Source organism: Misgurnus anguillicaudatus, chromosome 19 (assembly GCF_027580225.2).
Source record: "Misgurnus anguillicaudatus chromosome 19, ASM2758022v2, whole genome shotgun sequence".
Lineage (NCBI taxonomy): Eukaryota > Metazoa > Chordata > Actinopteri > Cypriniformes > Cobitidae > Misgurnus > Misgurnus anguillicaudatus.
In genome coordinates this window covers 48,063,618-48,088,972 of record NC_073355.2, presented here as the reverse complement: position 1 = coordinate 48,088,972, position 25,355 = coordinate 48,063,618, and the positions used below count along the sequence as shown (strand labels likewise).

General features: G+C 39.1%; 1 protein-coding gene across 1 annotated transcript; it reads right to left on the bottom strand.

Annotated features, from left to right (window-relative positions):
• Positions 1 to 5,783: 5,783 nt before the first annotated feature.
• On the bottom strand, positions 5,784 to 10,222 carry LOC141351220 (interferon-induced very large GTPase 1-like). Its single transcript, XM_073857814.1, has one exon. It carries the CDS (start codon positions 10,197 to 10,199, stop codon positions 5,784 to 5,786), a length of 4,416 nt encoding a protein of 1,471 aa, XP_073713915.1. The 5' UTR covers positions 10,200 to 10,222.
• Positions 10,223 to 25,355: the final 15,133 nt, after the last annotated feature.

Below are 25,355 nucleotides of genomic sequence, written 5' to 3'. Positions count from 1 at the left end.
CCCCCTGACCGCTTATCTCCCATCGGCCGCCTAAACAATGCCCCGGAACCCCCCTGACCGCATACGACCTTCGATAGATGGCCTTTTAATCCACCTGACCAACTACATTCCAGATGCTGTTACTTCTCCAACTTGTAACCTGTATAAACTATGATTGGGCTGCATCCTGAGTACAGTAGACATTACAGTAAACCCATTGTACATTAACCACTTATTTATCAAATAGAATAAGTTGCAGGTCGACAGGACTATATCTTAGCTCTGAAATTTCCCAGAATGCCAGAAATGCCACTCCAGTTGAAGTCTAATCACCCACTTTCAGGATCAAATAAGTTTCAGGAGAATCTGAGAACTTTATTTTTTTGGCCTAAAAAACCCCTACCTTTAGAAATTTTGGACTTTCTCCGATCTTCGTCAAATTCACATCATAGCTAGAGGATGCTGAGACTTCTAAATCAAATGTGATATGCATCCATATGTCTGCTCTTTATCTCTTCTCTCAGACCAGACGCTTACTTTTTTGTACAGTTTATGACATGCGCAGCAAAATGATGTCACGCCGAGTAGATTTTTACCTCTGCCCCTGTGTTATATTTTGCACTACGGTGGCTCAACGCAAGCCGTTCAGCATTTGACATCAAAGTACCGTGAGACCAGACTTCTCCATATGCATTTGATTCGATTCTATCCATCACCCTCTGACACTTTCATCTCGTTTATATTCGTTGACGAATAAACAATGTAGCGAGTAACGGTAAGTTCAGTTCAAATGTAGTGGAGTAAAGAGTACAAATACTCAATCAACAATGTAATTGAGTAGAGAGTAAAAGTTGCTTATATTTTTGATACTCATTACAAGTACAAAGTAGCCAAAAAAATACTTAAGTATAGTTACGAAGTACATTTACTCAAGTACTTTACACCTCTGCTGGTTGGAAGGGCAGGGTGGGTCGAGCGCCCTGGATCATGGAGGTGTATCTCCTGCCCATGCCCAACTGCAACGTATTTGATGTGTCCAAACTAGGCTGTTGTTGTACATCCCGACTATAACTTATTTGATGCAACCAATCTAGGCGGTTGCTGGACAGTGTGTTAATTCATCATAATTCCAACGTTTTTTTCAGTTGTACACATACAGGAAGCCGTGTCTGACATCATAAGTTAATTTGCATATGCGAATTATGCATAATTAGGCTTAAAATGACTTATCCAGCAATAGCCTAGATTGGTCTTTTCAAATAGTTTACAGTCGGGATGTACAACAACAGCCTTCTTGGATCTCGTCAGATAAGTGACAGTAGGGATGATTTTTAAAAATGTGTATCCCAAATGTAACTTAATTGACATGGTTGATTAGGTTGTCGTTGTACATCCTGATTGTAACATATTTGACGCAAGCAAACTAGGCTTTGTTGGACATCCTGAATGTAACTTATTTGATGCGACCAATCTAGGCTGTTGCTGGAAACTGTGTAAAATTCGTCATAAATCATAATTCCAATGAAATTTTTTCGGTTGTACACGCACAGTAAGCTGTGTCTGACGTTATAAGGTAATTTGCATATGTAAATTATGCATAATCAAGTAATTTAAGCTATGATTGGGATAGCATGTGCAAGTAATATATGTTATGGATGAGATGTTTTTTGGACTTTCAAACTGAAATATATATATTTTTTACAACAAATCTAACCATTAAATTAAATTAAGTTGCAATAAAACAAAATGGCTAAGTTCATGGGCCTGAATTCATGATTTTACACACTCAAACCTGCGCAGGGAAGCAGGTAACCCTGGCTAGAACCCTGGTCTCCTGCGCAGGGGCGAAAGCACAACCCCCTAGACCACCATGCCGCGCCCCGTCAACAGCCGTTTCTCCTCCACTTAGAGCCACGGAACTCTGGGCCCTACAGAGCTTTCCATCGCGTAATAAGTTATAAGTGGGTGTTTCACCGACACAGAAAAACACCTAGACCCGCGGAACTCCTTGCCCCAAGTTTTACAGAAAGTTGCGTCACATGGCCCTCGACGGGGCCGCGTCCTGGAGGTGCCTAAAGTATTTTCATATAACATTGTAGTCCAGTTTGTGCTGAACGCAGTGTTATGAGACACTTGACATTAATATGTTTAAAGCACCTGAAAAAAGACCAAATGTAAGAACATGTCAGAACCTACAGTTGAGCTCAAAATTATTCATACCCTTAAATGTGAACAAAGAAGGCTGTGAAAATAAATCTGCATCGTTAATACTTTTGATCTTTAATTTAAAAATCTACAAAAATCCAACCTTTCAATAGAGAAGAATAATTTTAAAATAGGTGAAAATCTTATTATGAGAGAAACATTTTTCTCTAATACACACTGCTCACAATTAATCATACCCTTTTATTTAATACTTTTTGCAACCTCCTTTTCCCAAGAGAACAGCTCTGAGTCTTCACATATAAGATAAAGATATCAAAAGAGATGCTTGATAATGTATATATATATATATATATATAAATAAAGAGGGAAATGGCAAAGTTATAATATGCAGAGATTGTAATCATGGGCGTCGGAACCATTATAAGTGGGTGGGACAGGACCCACCCACTTTTTAAGACCAATGATAATGGACCCACCCACTTTTTCTCAAATTTAGCGCATTTGTCTGTTCACTTATCAATGTGCTGTTAGTCAAAATCCATTCCATCAGAACAGGGATCCTCAAACTTTGCTTTTTTACACCACGGACCCGTTTCAGCTTTAAAAAAAAAATTGCGGAGGGAGGTCGCTGAGATGCTGTTCAAACAACGTGCTGAAAAACCTCCTTTTGCGAAATGTATAACGTTTTAAACGGAAGTAAAGGTCCAACATCCATGCATTAGGAAAATTAATAACTGCTTTATTTCTAGTATATTTTCTATAGACATGTAAAACCATATTATGGCGAATTATTTTAATTTCACTATTTCACAATTTGCCTGCCCGGTCTTAATAATTAACGGTAAACGAACTAAGCTTGCTGTTCTTAAAGGCAGCTCGAACCTTAGGTCAGACTTGAGCCCCAAGTTCAAGAAACAGAAGAAAAAACGGAGGAGATGAGGAGGAGAGATATGAGTTGCGTCTGTGCGTGGAGGAGACGTTTAGCATATGCTTTTAATGATAAATGACACAGGTTCCTTTCAAACCTACGTTAAGAGTGTATGCTACGCGTTAAAATATAATTACTGCAGTAAAATAGTTTATTTTGATTATGGTGCCACGATCACTGGATAATTGTGAAGTTTTTTTACAGAAGCCTGCAATTACTTTTCATGCGATTATTACAGAGATGAACGTCTTCACGTACAGTATTAACATTATTTGCAAGGTACATTTGCAAATGATTCATATGTCATACCTCTGCAATTGTTTAATCGATTGTTTTAGAAGTACACATGCTCAAACTCTTATGACAGCATTGTTTCCCGACGGATGCCATTAAATAAATTTATCTCATTTCCAGAATCTCACATTTATATTTCTCTAAGAGAGAGAAAGAGAGATTGGGTATATCAAATAAAAAAGGGTATACAAAAATTGTACCAGTTTACCTTCATTCGTTTTTCTTACCTGTTATTTCCTCAAAATAAAAAATAAACATTGTAGCCTATACTGTCAGCAGAGTAGAGAAAAAAAATGTCACAGAGAAAAATAAATTAAATATGACATCTGTCATTATTTGCAAAATATCCAAAGGGCTATTACCAGAATTCTGACCGCAATACTGTCTTTTATTTCGTAAACGCAAATGTTCATGCTAATTTAAAGGAAACATGAAAATTGCATCTATTGCAGTAAATGTATTTTCCGGGGGGGGGGGGGGTTGTCGTGGGGGCCCACCCACTTTTCATTTGCTTCCGACGCCCATGATTGTAATGCTCATAATACATTGTGGGGGAGCACAAAAAACAAATGGGAGTGGGATGATTATTGAAAAATATATGGATGAAAATAAATTAGTATGTTTAAATGACGGCACTGTAGTTCATGGTAAGGAGTCAGCTATTGATCTTACAATAGTTTCAGAAATCCAATTCGAAGTGATCATAGTCCTATCTGGATTAAAATAAGAAGTCAAAAATTACACATGGGAATCCTTATATGTGAATGGCTTTAACTAAACAAAAACACTTTTAAACTGTGGTAGTTATGGTTTAATCATGCCCTTACACACTACGAAGTGTAACACACTATAAGCCCAGTGTTCAAACAAAACAAAACTGCATCGGGACAGTAAAGACAGGATTCTCTGTTTGCTGTGGAGACAAATTGGTCAAATTAATATAAAAATGACAGAATGTCACATTTTATTAACCTTTTTATTCTTTTTTTTAATAATAACATGCTTTACCAACAAAGAACAACAACATCAAATGCTGACTTATGTGTGTTGTCATCAAATGCAAGACTCAAAACTGATACTACACAATCTCTGCTTTTCATGAACAATTAATGCATCAAGACACATCCCCCCCCTTGCCCCACTGTAGGTCTGACCCTGGACCCACAAAAGTTACCAGGTTTAAAGCTTTACATCATCATGACAACTTCTTAAAAGTTAAACTGTAACTGATTGTATTGCCTCATCACACTAGTTTAGTCTTTTGGCTATACAACTTCTTCAGTTTTTATTTACAGTTTACTTCTATTGTAGGTGCCTTGTAAGAGTTTTGCTTCACTTTAATAACACACTGTATTACTTTTTTGTGGTATTCAACATCAACAAATTCTGTTGATTGACTTATTTATGCGGAATTTGTACACTGACAATAAAACGATTGATTGAATTTGCTCAATTTTTTAAGTTGCACACAATTAAGTGATCTAAATGTAAATACAGTATATTTACCTAGTTGAACTTAGTTGTTTTTAGTTACCTTAGCCCAATTCAATTGAGTTGATCTGAGTAAATAATTAGTTAAATTCACCAATGCTACTATTATTTAATTATGTTAGTTATACTTAAATATAGAAATATAAAGTTATTATTCTACAGCAAGCACACATTAGCAAGCTAACAATGACTAACCCTCATTAAAACAGATGCTGATTATGGCATAAACATTTCCAATGTAAATGCTTTCAAATCAAGGCATGTACGCTTACAATGTAATGCTTTCTGACAAAAACAACACACAATAACTGATATACACGGTCGGTGACACTCCTCTGCACAATGGTAACCCTTTAAAAACCCAACAACAAAACCGAAACACTTTCAAATACTAATATAACAACATACTAAACATTAATAAGTGCCACTCGTTTTTATATTAATTAAAAATAAAATAAAATAACTTTATTTTGATAATTACCCTCACTATTCAGTATCATGCAATGCATGCTGGGATCTGGAAATCCCCACCCAGTTTTAACAATTTTGATTTAATAGAACACAAATTATTCATGTAGTCCCAATGTAAATTAGTCAAGTTCACATAGGTTGATTTAAAACACATGTGATACGCCTAGAAACCACTTAAATACCACTAAATATTTTTTCATTTAAACCAAAAATTATATTGTAATGGATAAATGAGCAAATTTTAATTGTTAAATTGAAGTAGTCAGAAAAATATTTCAGTGTACTATTTCTTTACATGAAAATGAATGATGCTGCATTCTAAAGTCATTTCCACACTACTCAATTTAAGTTCCTAGCTATAGCCAAACATGACCGTGTAAACTACACTTTATGTAAGCTTCTTGCTTCTTAGATGATGTTAATATGAGTTATAAATTATTTGTTTTTCATTGAATTAGATGTATTTATCTAAACATTCAACAGCTTCCTGTCTTGTGATTTGTCTCCATTCATCTGGAATATTTCCACAATTCTGAAATGTTTTTTTATAATGCTTTTCAAGATCTTTTTGAAATCTGCACACAAACCACTTCCAGTATGGCAGCTCAGAGAGGTCAGGGGTGATGCTCCACTTTTCAAAACGTTCTCCTGCTGTTCTGTATTCTCTCCAGAGGACTGTCCTGTCTGTGGAATCTGGATAAAAAGATGCAGTGTTGCTTGCTACTTGTGTTGTGCATATTTCAACACACAAGTTTGTTGTGTCCTTGTAATGCCACCCATTAATTCCATTCACTCTATGGAAAGGAACACTGTGATCTCCATCATGATTCTCTATTGTGTTGGTGCAGATGGCCCCACAGAACGGACACTGAACCCAACAGCACTGACATAAGTGATCAATCAGAATCTCATCTGGTCTGTTGTTGAGATCCAGTTTATTATTAAATGTATCTGTGCTGAACTCTCTGCTGATGTCAGACATTATAGATGGAAGTTCTGTTCTTATGACATCTTCTAGGAGTTTAAAATCATCAACATCATCATGTTTGACTCCACTGAAGTCCTTCACAGAGAATATCAGAACATCTGAGAGCTTCTGTGTGAAAAACTTCAACCACAAATCAACATCTCCACTCTTCACTTGAACATCTTCAGTAGATTCATGAGCTGCTGTCAGGATCTTCTGCTGCAGGACTTTAATGTTCTGATTCATCTTGGGTTGAACACTGATACTGAACTGATCACTGATGTACTGATGGACTTCATCTCTGATGAAACTCTTGAAGTGTTCTTTTGGATTTTTAATGTAGTTCATGTATTTGTCAAAGTTCTCCTCTTCTGCCAGTTTCTTCAGGATGTGTTTCTCCAGATTTGATCTGTTTCCATTCAGTGATGGACAGTTTGATCTGATTTCATCTGCTAAATCTCTGGCAGTCTGTTTATAGACACTCTGTTCAATGGGTTCTTTCAGTTTCTGACAGATGATCTCACCAAAAATAGCAGCTGATGTTGCTCCTCGACAGTATTTCTTGAAAATACTATAGTATTCATTCCTCTTCTTCTTCAGATAGAGAACAGGATCATTGGCTTCTCTGAACATTCTGTGTTGATCAGTGATTGTCTTTTCTGATCTCTTAAATATAGAAAATACCAAATCTATAAAGAATTCCTTATTGAACACATATTTCACAGACTTTTCCTCATAATCTGTTATTCTTGCCTTAATGTAATCTGTGAGCTTTTGAATGTAGCTGAAGTTGTAGCCCAGCTTTGAAATATTAAATGACTGAATCATTATGTCTGTCTGCTGAACAATTTCATTAATTAGGGCTCTTACTTTGCTTTCAGTTTGATGAGAAAGTGAACCTGAAATTAGTTTTTTAACGAATCCTGTTAAGCCACTGGATTTCTTTATCTGTACATAATCTGAATAACTCTCCACAGTAAAAATATCACTGTCCTTCCATTGATCTACATTGAGACTTTCATAGATGTCACTAAGGAGTTTTCTCACATCTTTTAATATGTCAATGTCTTTGATTGGAGTAGTATCTGTGGTGATCTTCTTTACACAGTCTTCCCAAAACAAATCAAACTCTCTCTTTAGAGTTTCTTCATCGTTTGTTTTGTCTTTGAGTTTTAATGCAAGTTCTTTGCTCTTTTCTAAGAGAGTGTTTTCATGTTGTGTCTTCTGAGCATCCATTTTTCTCTTCAGGTCTAGCTGCCCAAGAATTTCTTTTAATTTTCTCTTTGTTTCATTTACAATGTTTTCTTGAACATTGTTAATTTTTATCTCAAATGATGTTTTCCATTGAATCAGTGAATCAGCATCTGGATCTTTGTCAAAGAAATTGCACATACATTTTTTTACTTCATCACTTTTCTCCTTTAGTTCCCTCTGAAGTTCAATTTCGTCAATCTCATGAATTGCTTCATTTTCTATTTTATTATGCAGTTTGGTCTGAATTTCCATCATGGCACTGCGTAGAGTCCAGGTCCACTTGCTGTATTCTGTCTCCAGTCTCCTGTATGCTGAAATCTCCAGAGAATTTCTGAAGCTGAACACAAATCGTTCATTCAGTAAAGCCTCCCAGAGATCTTTAATATGCTTTTTCAGGTGTGTCAGCCTCATTCCATTTGATTTTGAGGCTTTTGAAATAATAGTTTTCTTTAGTTCTTGAATATTTTCACAGTAGTTTGGGTTTGGTGGTGCCATTGGTGGGCTTCCCTCCCACAGCTGAGCAAAATACTTCACATCATTATGTACATCAAAATTAATGACATCACTGAAACATTCTGCATTAATATCCTCATCTTCAGCAGCGAGTTTTGTCATCTCATCCAGTGTCTTCAGCAGTCGTCTCCTTCCCTCCATGTTTTTCTCTTTAGCTGTGACGTCTGAAACGTTCTGATGCACAAACATACAGCTGGGATTCAGTTTGACCTTCTTCATCCTCAGAAAGGCCTGAACAACAATCTGAAGAATATCCTGCATCTCAGCTGGGTTTTCTCCAAAGATGTTGATCAATGTCAGATTACCAAGACCAACAACAAATGTGGCCAATTCATTGTCATGATGTTTTGTGGATTTTCTATCAGATTCTAGAGCCCGAAGACCCTCAGTATCAACAACCAGAATATAATCAAACTTCATCTGATCTTTCATCTCCTCTGATACTCTGATCAGCTGCATGAAAGCTCCTCTGGTACATCGTCCAGCACTGACTGCAAACTGAAGTCCAAACATGGCATTCAACATGGTTGATTTCCCAGAGCTCTGAAGCCCTAAAACTGAAATCACAAAGATGCTCTGGTCTCCTATTATCGACATGAGTTTATCTAGAACAGCAGTGATCCAGATCAGAGGAACATGAGCAGCATCTCCATCCATCAGCTCCAGTGGAAATCCACTGATCATCATCTCTGCTGCAAGACTCGGGAGAGAAGAGAAGTTAAACTTCAGATCTGTCTTATTCTTCTTCACAGATGAACATGATTCATAGATCTGACCGATCTCTCTCATGATGTGCTCCAAACCAAAGGCTGCTGCTTGAAGTTCTTCAGATATTTTCTCAAGTTCTGATTCTTCTTTGAGTTGGTTAGTGTTTTCATTTCCTTCCTTGAGTTTTGAGACCTTTGACCAGTTTTTTTCATACTTGTGTTGCAGAGCAGAAAGATCAGATGAGGTAACTTCATTCAGAAGGATTCTGAGCCATTTCAGGAAAAAACGTTTATTTGTAGCATATGAGTTCATTTGTGTTATAAAGAAGTTTATTAACTCACTTATGTGGGATTCATGTTGCTCTTCCCGAATTTTCTTCATTTCTGTTTGTTTTCTTCTTATTTCTTGTTCTATGTCTTCTCCTTGAGGTCGATGAAGTTCTTTGTTCTTCTGACACCACTGATGCCAGAGTTCACCCTGACAGGGCAGAAATGATTCTTTGATTTCTCTCAGATTTTTATTCTCCAGTAAACTCATCATCTGCTGTGCTGCTTCTCTTCCTCTCCTGCAGTCTTCATCATCTTCCTCATCTACTCTGATATCTGAGTGTTTGGACAAATCTTCAAGTCTGAACATGGAGACTGAGGCTGAAGATGAGAGACAATCATTTATAGCTCTTCTGAGTTCTTCAGATACATCAGACTGATTTCTGTCTTTCAAACCAATTTTGTATTTTCCTGTATCTATCTCAATTACATTAGATTCATCCTCAGAAAAAAGGCAAATAAGTGGCTTTGGGTCACTGTAGAGATTTTCGAGTGTGATCATGTTTTTGTCATTCTCGTCAAACTGTGACAGAAGAACGACATTGACTGAAGACTTTTGAGTCAGAATCTGCAGTTGTTTCTCATTGACTCCTGCATCACCATGAAGATTACAGAAGGCAACACAGTCATTAAATTTATCTGTGTCTTTTCCAGATGGGCAGAACCAGGCGATCTCCACCACTCCATCCATCAGTAGTCTGGTTCTGCTGCTGCCTGGACAGTTCCTGTGGAAGAACGTGTTGTGTTTCTCATTGATCAGATTGTTCATCAGCTGAGACTTGGATGAAGACACAGAACCAAACCTGAAGAACGACACCATTGGAGTTTCTGCTTTGTACACTGGCTCTTCTTTACTGATGATGTCATTGTTAGTATTTCTCATCTTCCAGCTCTTGTTGATTTGTCTGAATGTCCAGAGAGGAAACTCAATCTGTTGTGTGAATGGATGAGGAACAAGAAGAGGAAGAGCAAACTGACACTGTGAGAGTTTAGTGACCATCAACTGCTTTAGGAAACTATCAGCACAATGAAACACGGCCATCTGAACATCCATTGGGTGAACAGGGTCTGGTTTACTCACTCCATTATTAGACAAAGACATGGCATTAAGAAAATTACCTTTTTGTTTTTTTGAGTCATTTTCTCTTTTTTGTGTGTGATGATGTTCATTTGTCTCTTCAATAATAATGTATCTTGCTCTGTAGTTAATCGTAAGTAGGTTCTGTAGGAAAGTCTGAACCAGGTCTTTTTCAGCACAAGACTCATGAGACTGTAATGAATGCGCAGATATCTCAAAAACATCTTCAGCTCTAAGTTTACTCTGATGCCTGTCTGTAAGAAGAACTTTGTGAAATAGATGCTTTATGTTTTCTATTCTATTCTTGTTCTCTTCTAGTTGTTGATCTGGTCGCCCTCCTGGTGTTTCAGTGTCCTTGTTTTTTTCCTGTTAAATATATAAACAACAGAAAACAATACAGAATTAACTTTGATCTGTGTTTGTAAAGAACATATTATGGTCATTCAACTAGGTCTCCAGCTAAAAAGTTTTTTTATTATTTTTCTGGAGGAAGAAATACTTAAAGGTGCAATCAGTAACATTTTTTTCAGATAAAAATGAACAAAATGTTTTTAAAGTTTTTAAAACTGTCTCCTTCCTGTCCTCCAATTCACAGTGGTAAGCTTATAAGAATTATTTATAATGTAAGTGGCCAGTCAGTTTTCCTCAGAAAACATAAAAAAGGTAATTCATCTTTTGTGAGGAAGACACGTCCGTAAACAATGAAGAGGAGCCAACCGTCTGATTCCTCGCATGTGCTCTGGACGGGTGTGTGTAGCTTGTTTAGAAAACAGTTGCTTAGATTTTAAAGTGTCATCGTGATGTTTCATTTGTAAACTTTCAAACAAAGACCATTGGAAATTTCTCTTTACGTAATAACCCTTATTCCCTGAAGAAAGAGAATGGAGATGTCACGTTGTGACAATGATTTGGGAACCGCTTTGTGGGGACCAATCTACTTCAAGAAGCTACTAAAACGCATACAGATATTTGCATCTACCAGTGCCACCCCGCTATGTGAGTATTTAACGAGAGGCAGGTGCGATACCAAATCAGCTATTTACATTGAAAAAGCCGAGCATCAGTGCCCGTCCAAATTCAGCAATGGTACAGCAAACTGTGGCGACGGGACGTGACATCTGCGTTCCCTTCTTTCAGGGAACAAGATGTAACCGAGACAGTCGATCACTACGACATCATGTCATGACCAACGAATTGGGAATCCATAGAAAAGGGCCATTGAAGCCCGTACCAGTGCCTGCATAAACCTTCCGTCTCTAACTTGAAAAGAGGTGGAACCTGGGCTTACTGCAGAAGACCGTTCACAACTTATTCCTTAACCCACAATAGTGAACTAGCAACTTAGAAGAAAACCCTGTCTGGCAGAACTGGGACGCTGCAGAAGGCACCCCCTGAGGAGGTTTAACTGGGAGGCATAGAGATATAACAACGCCAGTTAACTAGTAATCTAGAGCGAGGAACGTGATGCTTCGCGTTTGGTGTGTATGCAACATAACAACGCCATTATCTTCACCACTTAAAGAGGACTGTATACTGAGTGTGAGAAACGAGTAGCCCTCCATTTGCTTTGTTTTTAATGCATCGAGTGTTACATGCTTTTGTGAACAACGTTCCATGTGATCATTTATTTGACCACCTCCTTATCCTCCTTAAACTCCTGCGAAACATTGCTATTGCTCATTGTTACTTGCTTCTGTGGATCTGTCTTTGGGTTCGTTAAATAATGATGCCAACATTGGGATTGCTCATAGGAGTTTGTTTCTGAAAACTGGGCTGTGTCCCTCATTTTTCTGACATTGATCCAATGTTAACTGTAAACATCCTGTATCCTGGTTACTGTTTAAATGTGACTTGGGCTGGTGTAATTATCATAATTTAATTTGTGATTCTTTTCTTTCTTTTCCTGTCTGTGGTGATCATCGGCTTTGTGTATAAGGCTGATCGCCAATATTTGTTTTATTGTTGAATGAAGTATTTATATAGTTTTGATCTGTGGCAGTAGCTGGGGTCCCACGGGTGGATGGACCTTTCTGGTGGGAGTGCTTCCTCCTCAGTGTGTGCTGTGTAACACTAGAAGTGTGTGTTGTGTAATATGAATGCAAAGTGGTGTGTGTGTGTGTGTGTGTGTGCTTTTGTGAACATAAGTTGTGACAAAGTAATAATTTCTCCTATTGGGAACCTCGGCCCTGCTGGTAGTATTTTTTTATTAACTTTAATTTTGAGATTTCTTTCTGTTGCTTGTGGTGCATTGAAGTGGAGTGATAAACTGCATGTTTTGGAGTGCTAATTTTAAAGAGATTCAGTGTAAATAAAATTATTTTGTATTATACCCACGTCTCTCTTCTTTTATAAGGGGAACGAACCTGTGTGATTTACTGTTATACCGCTCCGTCACACATGCTTTTGGATTCATGCCATACGAGACATTTAAAGCCATATGTGACTTTGTGTTCTGTTTTGCCGGTTGGTCAAGAATTTACATATTCCAACTTCGTAATACTTATAGTTTCTCTTTCCAAATCCTCTCATTCTCATAAATTCATTTTGCAGGTTTATTTTCTTTTCATTTATTATTAATCCCTGTTTTCACATTTCTTACTGTGGTATGCTGGTGGGAAATAAAATATTTTGTTTTGGCTTTACCCACAATACGCACAAGTCAAAAACTACCGTTTCCTTAAAGCTCCCGTTCTTTCTGTGTTTTCGAAGCTTTGATTGTGTTTATAGTGGGCAATATGGCATGAGTTCATGTTTCACATGTAAAAATGTGGTATTTCTCACACAATTTACTTATCTGGATACCGCTATTTTCACTGCCCTAAAAATGGGTTGATGTCTTCCTTGTTCTATGAAGTTCCTCCTTCAGAAATACGTAACGAGTTCTGATTGTGTAGTTTGTTTAGCATGTTGTGAATCGATAACAACTTAGCTTAGCAGAGCCGTTTGAGCCAAAGCTGGCGACTGACGTATTCCTGTGGGCGGAGTTTAGTCAACAAACTGTTTTACTGACGTCATTAAAGCAGGAAATAGAGGGCTGTAGTCCAAACCGGCCGTTCGCTGTAGGCTTTGAAAGAGGAATTCTATTAAAGAAAATATATCGTCTGTCAGTGAACTTTCAGCTTTATCATTTTACAGGTATTATTTATGCTATTATAGCAACATTGCACACTAACTAGGGTTTTAAAAATGGTATCAGGAAGAACGTGACCTTTAAACTGTGTGTTTACTTCTATGTTATTATTAGGGTCAAGCCCCGAAGAGGCGAAGACCCCTATTGTATCCGTTAGTTTTCTTATTATTATTAATATTATTCTTCTTCCTGTTCCATTGCGGTCTATGGCAGCCCATAGAACCGTACATAGGAAAGTTATTAAATTTGGCACACTGATAGAGGACAGTCCAAGTTATATTCACAGCAAATTTGGGGTCTCTATCTCTAACCCGCTAGCGCCACCAACAGTCCAAATTTGCACCTACGTTTTTGCTTATAACTTCTGACCCGGAAGTCATAGAAACAAAATTCTTGTTTCCTCTGATTCCTTGGCTCAAGATGATTCGATATTCCGTCATTATCTTTAACCGCCATTTTGAAGTATTTATAAAACCTACTTTTGCGAATAAAATTTTCATCAGAAATGGCAAAAAACGAAAAATTTCCTTTAAATTTGTGTTTTTACACATAAATGGTAAAAATTCACACAACAAAAAGAGATTTTTTCACCAGATTTGATATGCTGATTTACGAACACAATCAAATTTGTATTCTTGGACCACTAGTTGGCCTTATAATTGAACAAAACCTGTGATATCAAGCCAGCCCTATGGTCATACAACTGTTTCTTCACTAAACTAAAGTGTATAGTCATGAAACTAGCTAGATGTAACACAGTCTTGACCTGAGGTTGCATGCACGATTTTGTCATAGCGCCACCTAGTGGTTTTGAGATAGAAAATGGCTATTTTGGCCTAAAGCTACTACAACAACACATTTTAAATCTTGAGTCATCATGGATTATTACTTTCATGGCTTGGGCTATAATCACTGGTTGATGTCCATTTACTGTCTAGCAACCAATGAGAATACCTTATCAACCGTTTTTGCAAGAGCTTTTTCTCTGCATCAGAACATCGTAAAGACACGGGGGTCGTCTCTTTTGACTCATTTAACTGTTGTAAACTGTTGTGACCCATGTTTTACCACTCCAAACATCACTCACGTGTCATTCGGTGCTCTAATGTTCCATGATTGTCAATAACAGAAGGACAATTGCAGTAGACAGGAACATATATTATTTTCGTTGATTACTTTTGCGGTTTTTCATCTGAAATCCTTAGGTTTATACGGTGGCCTTGAAGTGAAGCTTTTTAACAAATTTACAAGATTTTTAAACAAATGTACAAGTTTTTTAATAAATGTAAAAAAAAGTTTTTCAACAAATTTACAATGAGTGAACACATTTACAAGTTTTTTAACAATACAAGTGTTTAAACAAATTTACAATGAGTGAATAAATTTACAAGTTTTTTTAACAAATTTACAATGAGCAAACAAAATTACAAGTTTTTTAACATATTTAAAATAAGTGAACAAATGTACAAGTTTTTTTTTAACAAATTTACAATTGTTTAAACAAATTTACAATAAGCAAACAAAATTACAAGTTGTAAAACAAATTTACGTTTTTTACGGAAAGGGTAGGTACAATACGCTGACGTCACGCATCCGAGCCTCCGGTGGGAAGAAATCCGGAAGTATCGCCGTGAATCACATGAGAGTTGCGAATGCGATGTTGTGTATTAGGCTGCAGGGCCGTGCACAGACCTTTTGAGGGGCATGTGCTGAAACTGAAAAAGGGCACCCACTCCAAATAAATATCACATAATAATCATCTTAAAAGCTTTATATTTATTCACTATTAATGATTGAAGAAATCACTATTAATGAATGAAAAATGACATTTTATGATAGCTTGGCATTATGCAGTGCAAAGGATATCTGGCCTTGTAAGTTGGCTTTAACAATTTACATCCTGGGTGTTTGTCTGTATTAGGCCTATTTGTAGTCATGTGTTTGTGAAGTGCTCTTGTGTACTCGCTCTTATTTATTTGTAGAATATATTAATTTTAATTTTTCCTCTGCTTACATACATAAAGTTAAATAAAATGTTTGAAGAAAAAAAAGGTATTCTGTTTGGTTTTATAAGCTAATTTTTATTATTTGGTTAACATGTTTATGTATGTGATTGAGAAGAGGGGGAAATAGGAGATTAAAGATCAAAATAGGAGATTATACTACACTATAGCCATGCCATTAGCATATTCAACATGTATCTGCCTACCTGGCAAAAATTGTGCTGAGGACCAGGAACCTTGGTCTTTTGAAGGTGCAAATAACTGCATTACTAAATACTAAATAGACATAACTCTATGCAGTTGATTTCAGAATAAAAAGTTATGAACCAAATAATCATACAACTCCCTTGACTAATTCAAGGCATAAGGTACATACATATACAATAAGTTATATCCTGATAGCATGCTGTAATGAATGACAGGGCAATATAATGTACATACTTGTATGATCCTTTACACGTTTCTCGTCTCTATCCAGTTTTCCTAACTGGGCTTCTGATGTCTTTCTAATCTGTAATGTTTTTGGTGTTTATGTAGGCTAAACATTTACCCGCGTGGGCGCGTCTTCTCGCGTGAGATGTGTTGACTTTAGTTAAACGATTGAGACGCGTCATGCAAAAAAAAGCGGTAAAAACCCGACCTTGCACTCCGCACTGCTGTCACGGGCGCCCTTCACATGCGCGAACACCTCCTAAAAACTGCTTGCGCTTTGTCAAAAACTCCATTTGATCGCAGTTTGGAGCCCTGCCCTGATTGCCCATGTAACCGGTCCTAATCTGACCGCTGCTACAGTAGTAAACTCTGCGTTGTGTATGTATCAACAAAGGATTGGACAACAGGCAGCTCGGCTGAACCAGAGGTTTATTCACTGTGGATATTGAAACCGAAATATCATCAGCATCAGGCATGAAATTTATCTTGTGCATCTCCTCTCTCCAGCACACACAGAGCGAACTGAAAAGCAGCGCCAAAACAGCGTCAACTATACACAGGGTAAGTGTCAAAATAAAAGTCCCCAACAAAATATTTCTCAAACTCTCAAATATTGCACAAATAACCAAAACATTAAACAAATAAATTAACAGAAGGATTTTAGCGTAAAATTAAAATGTTTACATTTCAAATAATTAAACCTGTTACATTCACCCCTTCTGGATTTCGCTAAAATCCACACTGGACTCCAAACAAACAATTAACTGGTACAGGTTTCAAATGACTCATTTATCAGTTCAACTTGTGAGTTACCTGCTAACAGGTTAGGGAAAACTCAAGGGTGATCAGTCCTTAATTTCCCATAGAACAATATGATGCCTTTTACACCATAGCATTACCTGACCTTTACATTTAACTTTTAAGCCCCCAATGTCTTTTCATAACAGATAACAAAAAAAACAAGATTACTCTTCAAAATAGAGAGAGAAATGACCCAGATCTTCTCTTTAAGTGGCTTCCCACCCCATGAATAAAAGGAGGTTTCTGAACCATTGATTCGATTAGTCTGTTCACTTTCCTAACAGCTCTGCCTGCTCGTGTTCTAATGCCCTGAGTGTCAGCTGGAACTGGGGCTTGTGTAACAGTCTCATCTGGAATGTGAGCAATACGGTTATCCTGGTCAGCAGTCAGAACCCCCAGTTGATTCTCTGCACTACAGTCTGGATAACTAGCAGGGGAGGTTGAAACAGGAGCTGAATCACATTGTGGTGGGCTCAGATTAACAGACTTTTCAGCTTGCATCTGATCACTAGATATTTCTCCATCTAGGTTGGGCTTGTCTGAGTCCACTTCATCTGCCTCATTTACTGTGTCTTTGACTACAACATCACCAGGCATGTCATTAACCCACTCACCGATTCTGTCGTCAACCTCTTCGGGTGAGAAATCCTGTGCACAGAACTCGCTCTCAGTGTCATGGGAATCAACCTCAGAATCTCCAACAGTAGACAAGGTATTCTCAGCATCACATGGCTCGACAGGTAAGAAACTAATGTCCAATATCAGATTTCTGTGTACCACTTTGACATTTTCTTTTTCATCCACTAGCTTATAAACATGCGTCTGCAGATTTCGGTCTTGCACAGTATACACAGCAGGGTCCCACTTATCAGCCAATTTCTGTTTTCCTCTTTCTCCTTTGTTTGCTATAAGCACACGGTCTCCGATATTGAGGCAAGTTCCCTTGACCTTTCTGTTGTAACCTTTGGCCTGTCTGCTTTGTTCTTTTTCAGAATGCTTTTGTGCAATCTCTGCTGCCTCGTGAAGATGGGACATCAGCGACTTGAGGTAAGTACTGTGATCGACTACCACAGGGTCATGAAGCACTTGTCTGAACATGATATCAACCGGGAGTCTTGGCACACGACCGAACATTAACTGAAACGGTGCATATCCTGTCGTCTCATGAACTGTGGCATTGTATATAAATGTCAGAGTTTGTATTTGTTCAGGCCATTTGTGCTTCTCTTTCAAGGGTAATGTGCGGAGCATGTTTCCTAGGGTTCGGTTAAACCTCTCGGTCCCTCCGTTGCCCATAGGGTGATAGGCGGTGGTGTGAGACTTTGCAACACCTGACAGTCTTAACAGTTCCGCTAAGAGAGCGCTCTCGAAGTTGGCCCCTTGATCTGTGTGGATACGACTTGGGAAACCATAGACACAGAACACACGATCCCACAATTTTTTTGCAACTTGTTTTGCTGACTGGTTTGCACAGGGGAAAGCGTGGGCCAGCTTTGTGAAATGGTCTGTTATGACAAGCACGTCTACAGAGCGTTTCTTTGCATCTTCAGCAGTCCAGAAATCTAGACAAACTAGCTCCATGGGCATAAAGGTCTTAATGCTTTCTAGCGGAGCTCTAGCAGATGGTTCTGGAGTCTTAGCTAAAATGCATCTTTGGCATTGTCTGATGTATTCACACACATCTCGTCCCATTCCTGGCCAGAAAAAGCGTTGACGGGTGAGATAAACTGTTCGTGCTTGCCCCTGATGACCTGCAAGATCGTGTACACCACTGAGAGCCTTTCCCTTGAGACTGGAAGGTAAGATTAGTTGGTACCGTTTTTTCTTACTATAGGGGTCTCTTGTGACTCTATACAGTATGCCATCTTGGATCTTTAACTTGTCCCATTGTCTAAAAAGCGTCAGGACTCTGGAACTCATTTTGGTTTTCTCTCGCCTTGATGGTTGATGTTTCAAATTTACAAAGGACATGACTTTCGAAATGACTGGATCAGTCTCCTGGCTTTCTCGAATTTCATCTGCAGAGATTACAGGGAGAGCATCCAACCCAGCTGGTACTGAATCTTGAAAGGACTGAACTAGCTGCACGGCTCTTGCTTGGGATGTCTCTTCCCAGTGATCATGTAAGCCTAAGCAAGCTTTAACAGTAGACATATCAAGAGGCATGTCAGAACAAGATTGGAGACAGACTTGTAGGTTCTGAAAACCCTGGCGAAAGACATCCTGAATGCCATCTCCATTGATCTTTTCAGCTTCAGCAATCAAGTCACGATAACGTTCAGTCATCAACCTGTTACTCACGGTTTTAACGAAGGGGTCCCTGCTCAAGGTATCAGCCACAATATTCTTCTTCCCTGCTATATGCCTCAACTCAAAGGTATAAGCTGCCAGCTTGGATACCCAACGCTGCTCACATGCATCAAGTCTGGCTTTGGTCAGGATATAAGTGAGCGGATTGTTGTCGGTCCAAATGGTAAATAAATGACCTTTCAACCAGTGGCTGAATTTCTCGCACACACTCCACTTGAGCGCCAAGAACTCGAGCTTGTGGATTGGATAATTCTTCTGTGAGCTACTTAAGGTCTTGCTGGCGAATGCAATAGGGCGGGCTTGTTCTTCACCTGCAGGAACTTGAGATAATACGGCCCCCAGCCCATCCAATGAAGCATCGATTGCCAATATAAACGGGCGGGTAAAGTCAGGATGTGCTAATACTACACTATGCAGCAATCTCTCCTTAAGATTACTCACTGCATTGTCACTTTCCACTGTCCTATCGGTAGGCTTGAGCTTTCTGTAAGTCCCTGCTTTGGCATCCCCTTTGGTTCCTCTCTTTTTCCTCTGTCCAGCTGTCAGTGTGAAGAGTGGCTTTGCTAAAGAAGAACATCCCGGAATGAAATGTTGATAATAGAATATCATACCAAGGACTGATTTAATCCTTCGAACTGACGGAGTACATCCGTCATCTTCCATGAAATCAGAGTTAGACAATTTCGAAATGACTTCGACCTTGGCAGGATCAGCAGAAACCCCATTACAGTCTATAATGTGACCCAAAAACTTGACAGATGCCCGAAGTAGATGGCATTTCTTTGGGCTCAGCTTCAGATTGTACTGTCTCAGACGACTGAATACAACTTCCAACCTTTCTAGCGCCTTCTGTTCATTTGGGGCGAATATAAGCAAGTCGTCCAGGTAACACAACAAACTGCTGAAATTCATGTCCCCAAAGATGCTCATCATCATGCGCATGAAGGAGGCGGGGCTATTACACAAGCCCTGCGGCATCCGGTTATATTCATGCAACCCTACAGGAGTCGTGAATGCAGTGTACTTCTTGTCCTCCTCAGCCATAGGGATGTTATAAAACCCTGATGTCAGGTCCATGGTACTGAAGAGGACGTTTCCTCCAAGAGCAGCTAAACAGTCAGACTGGTGTGGGAGTGGGTGTGCATCTTTTATTGTTCTTGCATTTAACCAACGGAAGTCCGTACATATCCTCAAACTGCCATTCTTTTTCCACACTAGCACTAAAGGGGAAGCATATTCACTCACAGACTTCCTGATTATCCCCTGTTCTTCCATCTGGGACAGGACCTGTCGCAACTTTTGGTAATGTGCAGGTGGCACTCTGCGATAAGGGAGACGGAACGGACGCTCATCCATGAGTCGAATACGATGAACAAATCCTTTAACTTCTCCACAATCCAATGCATGCTTAGAGAACACGTCGTTGTATCTCTCAATTAACTGCACAAGCTTCTCCTTGGTTGTAAGACTGATAGAACAAGATTCAATATCAAGTTCAGCAAGGCCCACAGCTTCCAGTCTCTGGTTAAAATCGGGTGGCATATCTGGCGAACACTGACCCTCCTTTTCAGACACTTCAACTCTTCCCAACCCTTGGAGAAGTTCAAAATCTTCAACAGCAATGCAAGGAGATACGTCTGCTAATATACGATTTCTCTTGAGAGTGACTGGCTTGTCAGAGAGGTTGGTGACTTTGACAGGAACCCAGCGATCGCCCCATAATGGTGTGACAACACGGCCAACCATAATGTTTTGTAACATAGACCTTGAAGTTGTTGGTTCCACCACTACTGTACTGCCAGGGGACATGGGAGCATTCTTCGGCAACTTTCCCCACACTAAATGCTCTTGCTTGGCTTGAAGAGTAACACACTGTTGTAACTTTACTGTTCCTACTTTGTCTGGCAACTCTGAACCCTTCCAGCGACATGTGTTGGCCATTACATCAAGGAACTGCTCACATCCTGTAGCTGGTTCTACAAAGTGACTAGAAACGAGCCTCCAGTAATCACTGCTTTCCTTCATGCGATGTGCAAGGAACTTAATTACATTGGTACCAATAATCAGATCATCTCGCTGACCAGGTACGACGAGGACAGGCACTAAGCAGCATACTCCGTAAACCTTCAACTCCACCTCATACATGCATTTCGGCTTTGTAACTTTTCCCCCGCATCCTACTAATATGACTTCCTGCTTAAACGGCGTAGGTGCAGGTAGCACGTTCTCACTTAACATCTTTTTCTCCACTTCATCACTAAAAGTGCAAGCCATGGAGCCTGTATCGTGCATCCCCTTCATTACAAACTTATTGTTTACACTGACTGGCGCATAAAACAAATCATCAAAGACTTCGACTGTCTGGACATTTTGCGCTATCACATTGACCCCAGCTGGAGCTTGTGCACATACATTTTCATAAAATTGATGGAAATCAACACTTTCTAGGGGTTGTTCAATTTTGCTCACGCATCCCCCTTCCAAGCATGAGCCATCTAGTTTAAATCTGACTGGTTGTGGATTGTCGCAGGACTGGGTCTGAATCTATCACTCACACAGTCTCTTTTATTATGTCCAGGCTGAAAGCATGCAAAACAAAGGTGTTCTCGCCGACAGTGGGTTACAGTAGAATGATCACAGGATTTGCAGACTCTACAGGGCTTACTCTGTGGCTGCCGAAATGGTGATGGCTGAACAATGCTCTGGGTGTTTTGTGACAGTGCACGGTCTAAAAGGCTGACCAAAGTTCTCATACAATTGTCGTCACTTTGTGCAGTACACACATTATTGACTCTGCCCTTGCCATCGAGTTCTGTGGTGGAGCTGTACTCCACTGCATCATCCTCACTGGAAGTCTGAACGTGAGCTGTGACATGCCTTGTAGCAGCAAGGCGCTTCGGCCTGACAGACATTTGCTCTTTCATATCTCCTTGGTACCGGTCAAGCTGTTCTTGAATCTCCTCAGCAGTCCATTTTTCTGGGGCTTTGAATCTGAACACCGCTGCTAGCGTAGGGTCAGGGCAGTACTTCACAAACATCATAGCCGCTTCTTGACACGGGTTATCCATTTGTCGTCCAAGTCTTTTTAGAGCCTCTTCTGTAAGGTCTGCTGCTTTATTTAGCCGTATCCAGTACTCAATAGGATCCTCCCCTGCCAACGGTACAGTGCCGTAGAAATCGGCCAAGGGCATGCATGAATATTTTGTATCACTGAAATGCTGTTTCAGAATGTCAATAATAACTTTTGGGTTCTCAGCTGGTTTCAGGGCTGAGTTACAACGGAGTGTTACTCTGACCACGTCTTTAGCTTTTCCCATAAGCCTGCATAGGATCTCTTGATGTTGTTCTGATAATGGTATCCCTCTCTTTCGCAGATATGTGTCCATCATCTCCTCCCATTCATGCACACCAAGTTTGTCAGACCCATCACCACGATATACTGGGGGTTCTTTTGCTTCGGACTGCATGACCAACTTCACTCCAGTCAGGTTTAGTGAGGGTATGTCTGAGAATGTTTGATTGACATTTAAACCCTGTCTCTGTGCATTTATGTTCTCACTTGCCCTAGGACTAGTATCTTTCTGAGATGCTAACATGGTTTGTCCCACTTGTTGAGCAATGTGAGCTATCAACCCCTGCCAATTAGGATCGGTTAGGTCTGGAACAGCTAAGGGCAAGGTGTTAGCTGCAGGGCTGAAACCATGGTCAACTAAGCGTGTAGAGCATAATAAAGGTGTTTGGTTAATATTGCTCCGACGTACATTTGGAGTAGGTGGAGTATCACCAAAAAACTTCCCCCTACCAAGACCTAACCCAGTCATTGTCTCATCAATCTCATCCTCTTTTTGATTAAATGCCATGTTCAGTTACACATGTAAATATATGACAATGTAACAATATCTCTGATATTATAGCTGAAAATGTAAATTAAAGTTTTGTCTATTTATGAAAAACCAATAGAATTATCTTGTAAAATCAATTATCTTGAAATTATATAATCAGATATGAAAACATAGGATTCAAAATGAGAATTGTCAATGTCCAATTGCATTAATGCAAAACCCACAGTCTTTTGCTGATGAAAACGTAAACCTTAATACAGCGTCCCTCGGAGACCCAACTGATGTAGATCCTTCAGATGAAGATCCAAAAGTGACTGACCTTCATCCGGGTCACGGCACCAATGTAACCGGTCCTAATCTGACCGCTGTTACAGTAGTAAACTCTGCGTTGTGTGTGTATCAACAAAGGATTGGACAACAGGCAGCTCGGCTGAACCAGAGGTTTATTCACTGTGGATATTGAAACCGAAATATCATCAGCATCAGGCATGAAATTTATCTTGTGCATCTCCTCTCTCCAGCACACACAGAGCGAACTGAAAAGCAGCGCCAAAACAGCGTCAACTATACACAGGGTAAGTGTCAAAATAAAAGTCCCCAACAAAATATTTCTCAAACTCTCAAATATTGCACAAATAACCAAAACATTAAACAAATAAATTAACAGAAGGATTTTAGCGTAAAGTTAAAATGTTTACATTTCAAATAATTAAACCTGTTACACCCACTCGCCCAATCCCGTCTATGGATAATTCGGCTCTGCTCAAATTTATAAAACATGCGCCGTTATAAACATACTAGTGTTTCTTTCGTAATGAGACAGCATTGTACTCAAACAACAAGAAACGTATTTACCGTTGCAAGACGTTCAGCTGCTCTGACTGACTGCTGTGTGGAACTTCAGCTCGCTGCACTCAGGGGGCGGAGTAAAGAGGTTTGACAGACAGTTTGAGCGGATCCAAAAAGATTTCGTTTTTTAATAATTATATTTGATAAATATATTTGTAAAACACACAGACAGACGTAAATGGTTGACAATAGCATTAATTTATATATATTAAAAAAATAATAAAACACCTCCAAAAAAAGGGCACTTCGGAGTGTAAGGACAAAAAGGGCATGTGTTCTGCACAGGTTGAGCCCTATCTGTGCACGTGCCTGTTAGGCTGTACATCCTATTAACGGAAAGAGAGTGATAATATATATCCTTTCATCTATTCCCGAGTGACTCAAAGGGATATTGGACCTTACTTTCAGGTAAGTGAAATAGCTTTAGTAAGCTAACGCTAGCTTTGCACACGTTTTGGATGGCAGTTATAAAAATAATGCACTGACTTTTTCGTAAGATAACAGACAACATGAGAGGGGGCTTCAAACTTTTTAATCAGGACTGCATTGTTCGTTCGCTCCCGGGGTTACATACTGAAACGGGGAAGCGTGACGAGTTTGTTTACATGGTGCTGTAAACTCCAACTCAGGAGGACACTTCAGAAGAAAATTTGTTGTAAATTTGTTTAAAGGACAAGTTTGGTATTTTACACTTAAAGCCCTGTTTTCAGATTGTTTATGATGAAATAGAACGGTTTTGACTGAAATTTGGACATATGCGGCTGCCCCGAGAATTTTTGTGTGTTTGTGTTTCACCTCCCACCTTTACAATGGGTTTAATGGTGCACTGGAACAATCCTTCCTAAAATTCATTAAAGGACAAGTTCGGTATTTTACACTTAAAGCCCTGTTTTCAGATTGTTAATGGTGAAATAGAACGGTTTTGACTGAAATTTCGACATATGCGGCTGCCCTGAGAATTTTTGCATGTTTGTTTCTCACCTCATACCTCTACAATGGGTTTAATGGTGCACTGGAACAATCCTTCCTAAAATGCATTAAACTTTCGTTTACAAAGACGTGGGGCTCACCGAGTGGTCAGGGGTGTTCACTGATGTGCTCACACAAAAATCGCTGCAAAAGATGCTTTCCAACAGGTGTTTTAGCATTCGTTGTTAACTTGTGGACCTATTTTTCCAAACGCCTCACACCCGTACATTCTTCCGCTTAGAGCTTGAATAATAGACACTCCAGCCCAGGTGGTGGCGCTAATCCGCCTTTACCAATTGCAAGAATAGAAACAAAGTTCCCGGCGCGGAGTAATACCGTACCTCACAGGATATCTAATACAAGTCAATGGAGTTGGCAAAAACTACGATAAAACCTGTTGGAATGCGTATTTTGCAGCGATTTTTGTGTGAGCATATCAGTGAACAGCCCTGACCACTCTATGAGTTTCACGTCTTTGTAAACGAAAGTTTAATGCATTTTAGGAAGGATTGTTCCAGTGCACCATTAAACCCATTGTAAAGGTGGGAGGTGAAACACAAACACCCCAAAATTCTCTGGGCAGCCGCATATGTCGAAATTTCAGTCAAAACCGTTCTATTTCATCATAAACAATCTGAAAACAGGGCTTTAAGTGTAAAATACCGAACTTGTCCTTTAAACAATTTGATAAAAAACTTGTACATTTGTTCACTTATTGTAAATATGTTAAAAAACTTGTAATTTTGTTTGCTCATTGTAAATTTGTTAAAAAACTTGTAAATTTAGTCACTCATTGTAAATTTGTTTAAACACTTGTAAATTTGTTAAAAAACTTGTAAATGTG